The sequence below is a fragment of the Silene latifolia genome, chromosome 1 (assembly GCF_048544455.1).
Source record: "Silene latifolia isolate original U9 population chromosome 1, ASM4854445v1, whole genome shotgun sequence".
NCBI lineage: Eukaryota > Viridiplantae > Streptophyta > Magnoliopsida > Caryophyllales > Caryophyllaceae > Silene > Silene latifolia.
The window spans coordinates 54,685,610-54,696,118 of record NC_133526.1 but is presented as its reverse complement, the minus strand read 5'-3'; the positions used below and the strand labels follow the sequence as shown (position 1 = coordinate 54,696,118).

The 10,509-nt window shown below is 33.2% G+C and overlaps 1 protein-coding gene across 1 annotated transcript; it reads left to right on the top strand.

Annotated features, from left to right (window-relative positions):
• Window positions 1-209: 209 nt before the first annotated feature.
• LOC141647062 (secreted RxLR effector protein 161-like) lies at window positions 210-731 on the top strand. The gene has a single exon (XM_074455098.1). It carries the CDS (start codon window positions 210-212, stop codon window positions 729-731), a length of 522 nt encoding a protein of 173 aa, XP_074311199.1.
• The last annotated feature ends 9,778 nt before the right edge of the window (window positions 732-10,509 follow it).

Sequence of the window (10,509 nt, the reverse complement as noted above, 5' to 3'; positions counted from 1 at the left end):
AAGATATGGACGAGGTATCTTATGTCATTGGCATTAAGATCCACAGAGATAGATCCCGAGGTATTTTAGGCTTCTATCAGGAGACCTATATCAACAAAGTGCTTGAAAGGTTTATAATGAAAGATTGTTCACCAAGTGTAGCACCTATTGTGAAAGGTGACTGATTCAATTTATACCAGTGTCCCAGGAATGATTTAGAAAGGGAACAAATGAAAAATATTCTATATGCTTCAACTGTTGGTAGTATTATGTATGCTCAAGTCTGTACCAGACCTGACATTGCATATGCTGTTGGAATATTAGGCAGATATCAGAGTAACTCAGGCCTTGATCACTGGAAGGCTGCAAAGAAAGTATTGAGGTACCTTCAGGGTACCAAAGATTACATGCTTATGTATAGACGGACTAATAGTCTTGAAGTGGTGGGGTACTCCGATTCGGACTTTGTTGGCTGCATTGATTCACGAAAATCCACATCAGGATATGTGTTTATGCTAGCTGACGGAGCTGTATCCTGGAGGAGTACTAAGCAGACTTTGACAGCCACTTCTACTATGGAGGCAGAGTTCGTTTCTTGTTTTGAGGCTACCTCACATGGTGTATGGCTGAAAGGTTTCATATCTGGGCTAAGAGTCGTTGAGTCTATTAGTCGGCCAATTCGAATGTATTGTGATAATTCAGCTGCGGTATTTATGGCTAAGAATAATAGAAGTGGAAGTCATCGACATTAAGTATTTGGCCATAAAAGAGCGTGTTCAGGAAAAGAAAGTGATCATAGAGCACATTAGCACTGAATTAATGATTGTTGATACCTTGACTAAAGGCATGCCACCTAAAGGTTTCAAGGATCATGTAGTGAATATGGGGCTTGGTTCCATAATGTGATACATTTATTTATTATATATTGATATTGAAATTTTTCATTTAGTTGGATATTTTCTCATTTCGGATTATGTACGTACATACTTTAGTTATTTATTTTTTATTGAGAAATATCATTATGTTTTGACCTAGAGTAATCATATGGTTTATTCATTAAGTTAAGTGTGAGTGGTGAGAGACTAAGTGTATCGTAATACATGGAAGATTAATTCTCGCTCTAGAGAATTCATCGCTATGATTCGTACATGAAGTTTCTCTTGCGTAAATGGGCCAAGTGGGATAATGTTAGATTTTTCATAAGTTAATTATTTAGTTTATGAAAAATCCTAAAGTTTTGGCACATTAAAATGACAGTCAAACTATGAAGGCAAACTGGTCCATTTTGCCTCCCCACTTCCCTCAGTTGACCACCACTCCCTCCCTTATATTTGCAACTGATTTTTGATGGTAAAATCAGTATAAGTACAACATAATTTATGATTAATAAGGTCACCAAACCCACTCTCCCTTAAGAAAATATACACCATCTAAATCAGTGAGAAGTAGGGTTCGGAACCGAAATCAGAAAAAGCATACGGTCAGACGGGTTTACAGCAACGGGTTTAACAATCAGATTATTGAGTAAAGCTGTTCAAGAATACCGATAAGCAATGGCTGGAGGTTTAATTCTCGATCTTTATTTTATCGCTTCCGCTATATTTATTTTCATTGCATGTTATTGAGTAATTTGAACATGCTATTAAGTTAAAATAACTTACAGTTCTCTCCAAATACACTATATATGACTATGCTTACATTCATTTGCCACTCTCCTGATGGATTACTCCATAAATTCAATCAGTTAAACTTCTATATTCCTTTACTATTATTCGATTTTTGTAGCCCATAATTTAGCATATTAATTTGAACGGAGTAGAATTTATATCAGGTATTTGATTTTTCGGGATTATTTTGGCATTATAAACTTGTGATTATTTGCATAATCTATGAGTTATCATTATTCTGCAGATATGTAAATCAATTATGAAAGCCTTATTTCGATTTTTGTCTTATTTTCTAATGCAGGTACCATATTACGGGTTCTAGAAGAATAAACTTTTTAATTATCTTCTCATGATTATTGGATGTATACTAATCTTTAAGGTAATACATGCTATTTTACAGATCAATTATTTTACCTGTTGTTGATTTTGAGTTTAATTTATTACTCCGTATTGATTATTTGTTTGCAATAAAGGTGTGATGATGACATGTGTTGACTACCTTTGCAAAAAAATGTCCGATGACACTCCTAGATTTTTTGACCCCAAACTCTTCATTTTTCAAAACGAAGATTACTCAACTCACCCATAATTTTACCAATTAGTACATTATACAACCAGTTGTATATGGTTGTATAATGTAGAATCCGAGCTGTGCACTAAAGTTTTCGAGTTTTGTTAAAAAGAATCGAAATTTATCTTTAAAGTTTTTTTAACTCACACACTTAAACATAAAAAAAATAAACTCTTACAAACTCAATAAAATTGCACATAAGCTCGGATTAATGTATAGGGTTATACAATGCTTATTATACAACTGGTTGTATAGTAATATTTGTGTAATTTTACTATGTACCCTTATAATTTTACACAAATTTATGAATAAGACTATCAAGCTCACCCTGTGAGACGGTCCATTTTCAATGTTTGTGCATTTAGTGCTAATAAATGTATTGCATGTCTTTTTATATAATACGAAAGTCTTAAGGGTGAGACCGTCTTATACAAGAAGTACTACTAATTTTGTACTTTAAAATTATTATACTCATAAACTTAATCTAATAGTCGAAAGTACAGTTAATTATCTGATTAATTATCTAATGCCGATGAGAATAACATATTTTGAGTAAATGAATTGGTTATAAAGATTATTATTACAAAAGTTTAGCCTTTTAATTTCTCTTAACATTGACTACTCTATTTTAAATGAATTGGTTATAAAGATTAGTACAATATGGAGTATTTGGTTGTACTCTTATTTACTACTTTACATGAAGTAAGAATTACACTTTTTTTTTTGTGCGGGAGTATTATTGTGGCGGAAATTATGCGAAACCCTCTAAATATCGTTAGTAACTCCGCCAAACTTAACTTACATATTGATAGTTGATGGGTAGATTAGTTCGTGAGATACAAAGTATACTAAAATGTATATGTATTATTTGAAATACAATTATTATACCTTTGAATTACGATCATCATTTTTATTAAATTGCTTTGGTAACTAATGATCGATGTTAAAGATTAAGTAATGAGGTTAATGACTCACACCAACATCATCTGGCCAATTAGCCACAGATCCGTTAAAGATCACCAGCAACTAGAGTTTTATAATGGGGTTAAAGATTTACGTATTATTTGTGTTTTATATATTTGTTGATCTAAAAATGTGTTAAGATAATCAAACTTTAGTGTTATTACTAGGTTCTTTGTGGTTTGAGGTTAGATCACTAGCCTTTATATTCTACGGAGTATTTATTAGCCACATTCACTAACTAGCTATAATGTTTTTTCCTCTAAATTTAACAACTTGCTCTTATTAATGCTATTCAGCAACTTTCAAACTGCCATGTGACACCATCCTCCATTATCCAGGCGACAAGGCCCCGTAGATCAAAAATACTGACAATTGTTAGAGCAATTTGAACTATTGCTACCAATGGGTTGATGCGCTCCTTATAATTTTAGAAAAACCCTATAGCTTGACCATTGGGGAAATTTGTTACGAAGTACATTTTATGTAGTTTTTTTAGCTTAACGACGCAAGTTATATTTTGGAGGGAGTCGCACGTGCCCCGAATTCTACATGTACCAATATAACGTTACACGTATACATTCTCATGACGGATGCCGGTTGGATTATTATGTAAAATATATGCTATGGTTGGATAATTCATTCAAATCAAGAAGGTTGTATTGTTTTCGACAAAATGTGTAAATGTTAAGTTGTTTTATAAAAATGTTTTTCTAATGCGTGTTCTAAGGACACACTTTGAATTGTCTTAACCTTCGTTATCAAGTTTCTTTCACACATTTTAGTATTTTCAATCTCATTGATTAGACATTGAGTATAGCTGCATAGGGAATTATTTCATTTAACTGTATTAAGTAATTATTGATTAAGGCAATTTATACTATAACATTGTCTCTAGAAATACAATTCATTACTTAGCAGTAAATATATAAGCTCTTTTACAATAATCGAATAATGGACTTTGTCATGGTGCGAAACCGTCTTATTTTATGATAGATGAACTGCTTTTATGTTGTCACAACATCTTAATTTTGAGACTTCACAAAGTTTTCCGCCATCACGACAAATAGTAGCGAGAACCATGTAGTCATTACTTAGCGGTAAATAAACACTATATTTTATACTTTTTCCCATTTTCTTCGGCATCCATAATTATTCAATTGACAGGGTTCACGTAATCACGTGAGGCTTTTGTTACGTTCCTCAATTTTGAAGGCATGATTATTACCATCGATAAGTTATGTAAATATTTTCTAAACAAATACGTGCTTAAATTTTAAAATAAATTATACAAACATTGTCTAAATATTTTTCTATACATGTCCGTGCAAATTTGCACGGGTACTAAGCTAGTACTGTGTATAAACAAAACTATAAATTATTTTGATTACTCAATTCTATTAGATTAATTTTTAGTTTTAATTTTTTTTCTCGAAACAAAATATAATAACGAGAAAAATGAACGATTACATTAATGAGATACCACTATTATTTTACAGTTCAATTTTACTTAGTTTTCTTGAATAATTTTTACAGTTCATTTTTTTTCTCATATCAAAATATAATGACGTGAAATATGAAAACTTAATGAGGTGTTAATTTAGCAAGATCCCCTATTTACTAAATGAATAGGCATCCTCACAAATTTTCCCTCCAAAAAGCATCTTTTTAAATAAGGTAACTAATAACAATTATATATACATTAACTAAGTAAGGTAACTAATAATTTATTTCATTAACTTATTATATTTTCATTAAAATTAATATTTTCATTAAATTATATTTTTTTGATTAACTCTAATCTATAATATTTTAATTAAAATATTTTAATAAAAAAATGTATCAAACTATGATTTACTAAATATTTTACTGATTCTATTATTTGAGAATGACTTGACTCATACTATGTATAAAATAGAATTATAAAATGTTTTAATTACTTTCGAGACAAAAATTGAGAAAATTTATAATTGGAAAAATTAGCTTCGCGGTATAAAAAAATATTATTTACAAAAATATATTTCAATATGCTACTCAATTCTTTTAATTATTTCAGTTTCAACTTTTTATTTCTCACGGCAAAATGCAATAATGAAAAAAATGAACAACTAATGAGATACTACTATTATATATCTAATTTAGTAGAAGTGAAAAAAAAAAAACTTTATAAGCCGCGCATTTAATGCACGGGGCCTAACCTAGTTATTCATTCAAATGGGTAATTATATCCCTACAAAAATTTCCCTTTTAAACAATTTATACGTAAGACAACCTTACTGAAGAATAATTGTTTGTATAACCTCCTTTTTGTCCTAAAGATTCCTTTTAATTTTTTTTCAAAATGTAATACTCTTAATTTTATTCAAAGATATTGGACTCTTTTAATCGATTATGAAAGTATTTATAAAAAGTCACATTAATCTTATCCTTTAAGATACGAGCAAGTATTTTAAGAAACCGTACACTTTTAGCTCACTAAATTAGCAGTAATAGGCACACAAATTTATACACTACAAACTAACTAAATTAAAAAGAAAAAAAAAATAAAATAAAATAACAGCTACCAATAATATAGAGATCGTGTTTAAGAGGAGACAATATCCATTGAGGTCATGTTACGCTATGACGATAAATAAGAGTCAGGGGCAATCACTTAATCATGTTGAAGTTTATCTGCCGAAACCAGATTTTAGTCATGGCTAGCTTTTCGTAACAACGTCAAGAACAACATCAACGAGTGATTAAAGTTCTACATTGATGATAAGGAACAAGTATATCAGAGTCACACGAAAAAAAGTGTTTACAAAGAAATTTTCACATATCTATCAAATTAGGTGTCGAATGATATATTTTGCATGAAGTTCATAGGCAATAATCCGTCTTAATTGTAGATAATAAAAAACAAATTATATTGGTATAAGGATCTGACGAATTCTCGAAACATGCTAAATATATAATTGAGATTGAAGAGTCTATAGATCCAAAATACTCAAGAGGGGGGGTGAATTGAGGATTTAAAACTTTTAAAGCTTTTTCGATTGTATGAGTATAATTGATTATTTAAAGTTTATTGATTAAACTTTAACTAATCAACTAATGAACAAGTAAGAACGAAGTAAACAAACAAACGAAAGAGAAGGAGACACACGGTTTTTGAAGTGGTTCAGTTTCACAAATCAAAACCTACGTCCACTATTCTCGATTAATAAATTTAGTACCTTTCTACGGATTACAAATTTACTAACCCAACTCGTACAACTAACTCTAACCGTAACTCAATGAGTACCGTTAAATACTCGAGTGACTAACTTACGCTAATAAGAAAGCATTAATGATTCTTGCAAAGGTTCACGTTAATGAACAAGTAAGAAATCTATTGAGCACTATTATCTTATAACGATAACTATCAAATGAACATACGAGTTTAAAACACACGACCTTTTGAAAATAGCAAATTGGTTTTCTTGCTTGAAACACACGGTTTTGCTTTGAAATATTAAATTAATTTTATGCTTAAGGTCTCTAATTTAAATGTTGCAAAAGCAAAGTATTTATAGAAGAGGAGAGAGCAAGGCTAGTCGGTTTTCACGAAACCCTAATAGCCGAAATAAGAGATATGTAAACAAATCATATCTTCTATTATTTCTTTCCTTAAAGCCTTAAAGATAATAAAGAATATTCCAAAAGATAGAATATAAATTATTCTATTATTATCTTTTCCATAAATTCTAAGATATGATAAGATTTTCCATAACAAGAAAATCTTTATCATAAATAATAATATCAAGTAAGATATAAAAGATATGTAAAGATAATCCTAAGGAATAAATTTTTTACAAAGTATACCTTAGGTCACACGAGATATCACGGCTCATATGCCTCGTGACTCGTGTAAACCCTAGCTTAATATTAGGTTAGAATTTAGGTTTTAGGAGTAGCTATATCAAAACCCTAATTAGTAATATGGTCCAACTCATAAGTTGACCCAAAAGATTACTAACTAACGTTTAACATATAACCGAACTCCGCACTAAACCGGGCTTTATTTAATAAATACTTTTACTAAAACATTTAAAATAAACAAAAACGTTTTTCAAAAACAATTTTGAAACAATTCAAGTCGTGTAATAAAAACTCAGCATCTCAATGTTATAGTAAAAGAGCTATAACATTGAGCTCTTTTACTAGTAATGTTATAGCTGCAAAGCTATAACTTTACCAATACAAAAAATTCACTCTTAGTTACCATTACGAGATAATCACATATACTATTTCAATCTTCATAGGAGATCTTCGAGCATAGGCTACTTCATCATCCAAGCTTGATTAATCTTTAGACGGACTTCATCTTCTTATAATACTTGAATGATTCTTAGAAATTCTTGATCTTCAATTGAGACTTGATCACGATATACTTCCATCACAATTCTTCTTTATTCCTTGTAATGAATAAGTTTCATCTAAAAGACTTAAACAAACGATTACGCGCAACGAGTATATAAAATATAAAGCACACTTGACATCATCAAAACATAAACATATATTCTATATGGTTCAACAAATTCCCCCTTTTTTATGATGGCAAGTCTCCTACAATTGTGACTAAGTATAAGGTTCCCCCTCAATATAATACCGTCATCTTAATAATAAAGATTAACGCAAGATCAAGACGATTAACATAAATCGAAACTTAAAGTAACTTTAAGAGACAATAGGTCTTGACAAGGAGCAAGCTTAGGTAAATGCTTACCATAGATATTTTTTCCCCTTCTTGACATCATCGAAAAGATTAGAACAAACATAAAATGACTAGAATAATATAAGACGAGACAAGAAATAAGAACGATATAAAAGGCAAATAAACCACATATAAACATAAGCATCTAGAAGTTTAATTAACATACAAACTTAAGGAAAACATGTTTAATGCCAAAGGGCCGAATAAACAACATGTTTAGAGAAGTACTTGGGCCATAATCCACAAGTACAAGCCAAAATGGGCGGAATAGAGTTTGCAAAATACACCACTAAGATAATAAAAAGATACTAAAAATAGTAAGTGCTAAATGAGGCCAGGCGAGGTAAGGTCATATGTTACAGGTTCTGTACGGGTTCACATAGTCGGGACGAGTGCGATGTTCCAAGGCATCAAGACGGTCAAACGAGCTCCTCATAAGAGTAGCAAGACCTTGAAGACTACGCTCAAAACTAAGAACCTTCAATGACAATCCCTTAGTAGCCTCCAAAGTGAGCGATTGATCGGCCGCCATAGCCTTCCCGTGCATCACCAACGTACCTCCTTGACTAGTAAGAAAGGAGAGATGATATCCATGTGGGAACACTTCCCCACGGATGGCCTTCAACTCCCTCTCAAAACCCGACAACCTCTTATCCACCTCATTCATCCAAGCATAAACCCGAGAACAATCCAAACCCGAATCCAAAGACTGAGATGGCCCAACTTGTGACAAAACCGTGGCCAAGGTAATAGATTGTTCCTCGAATTTTTCCATCAAAGTGCCCATAAAACTTTCCATTTTTGCAGCCATAGCTCCCAAACCCGTCTCATTACCAACCTTCTCAACATCTTTCAAGAGAACTAATTCGGGTCCATCAAACCCGAGACTCATGAGCTTAATCAACCGGTCACACATGCAATCTTTAGCACTAACTCCGTAACTAGCCTGTCCCACAACTTGTTTGACCTCTAACAACCGTGACACCCACATCCCATATGGAATATCGATTGTTGTACAAAATTTTTCCTTAGTAACCGTGAGACTTGTTTGGACAATACGGTTTAGCACAAGACTCACCAACTTGACCTTTTGACCTTCCAACCACGAATAGACAATTATCGCCTCATAACTCGACACTTTGTCCCTTCCTCCCCTTCTCGGCACAATTGTATTCCAAAGAAAATTCAAAAGAAATTTGATTTTTGCCGAGAGAGGACGGACAAGTATGTTTCCACCATCCGACCCGACTTCCTCAAAATACTTCTTAATAGCCAACTCTTTTTCACCAACAACATTAGACCACTTAAGACTCGGATTTATAACAATTCCGTCATTAGGAACCGAAAAAGCAGAGCAAAAATCCGAAACAGAGACCGTCACATCTACACCATTGACAGTCGCATGCAACACTCCCTTCTTAATTTTCACAGTAGCGAAAAATTGGACAACCTCCACAGGATAAATTGGACCCGAAAATTGACTAACATGACTCCATTCTTGAAAATCAAGAAAATCGATAAAAAACTAATTAAAGAGCCGGAATAGTAGTTAGCCAAGACTTAGGATAGTACCTTCCACCATGGATTGAATAAGGTAAGACCCGAGACACAAAAGTACTCTCATCTTTTGTTAATCGGACTCGGTTCAAACCTTTCCTTGTTGCTTTTTTCGAGACTTCTCGAAGTAGGGTCCTCGAAACACCATTCCTAATAACAACTTCGGGTTCATCAACATCATTCCCCACATCGACAACAACCTCGTTCTTTCCCTTAAAAAGACGGCGCCTTTTTGTAGATACCTAGTATCTGCTGAGACTCCAACAAACACCTGATGATTATCGGACTATAACATGCTTTGGAATCGCGGCGTTTGATCGACAGTTTGTGTACAACTTTACGTCGGAAAACTTAAAACGATTTCGAAAATAAAATATTTCAAAACATTTCAAAAATACCTAGAGTGTTTAATGCACGACGACGGGGTCGCAATGACACTAACTAGAGTCAAAACCGACACCGGACCAAAAACCGACTCAAAAATTCAAATCCCGATTCCAACAACGAGTCAAACCGAGTCAACAACCAAAAACAAAACATTTCAAACCTTCTACCTTAAGTTTTCCCGGATTTATGTTTGGTCAAGTACCAAACATATGACTACAAAACCTAGGATAGAACAAATCATGATTGCTCTTATGTGAAAGCGACAAGACAACTCGAAGAACCGCGACGTGGCTCGCGCCTCTTTGAGCAGCCCAGGTGGCCACGTCGCTCAAAACTCACACAACCACTCATTTCCCTATAAATACCCCTCAAATGCGCCCCATTTGAGACTTACGCGAGCGTCCGCCCCCTATTTTCTCCCTTAAAATTCTCGACTCGACTTCTTAAGTCACAATCCGACGCGTATTTACGACCTACCGTGCAGCAGGGGCCACTGACCAGGACACCCCACAAATGCAAGCAGGCCAAAATAGCACCACACCCATTTCAGGAAGCAACCAAACTGGGCTAAGTTTAGTGGCTAATGGATACGAGTACAAGCCAACCACCAGCTGCCACCATGGCCAGCTGGTTGGTCACTAAACTAGGCT

What these genes read in the sequence shown, in the direction of transcription:
- LOC141647062 (XM_074455098.1), top strand. Translation starts at nt 210, where the DNA reads ATGAAAAATATTCTATATGCTTCAACTGTTGGTAGTATTATGTATGCT.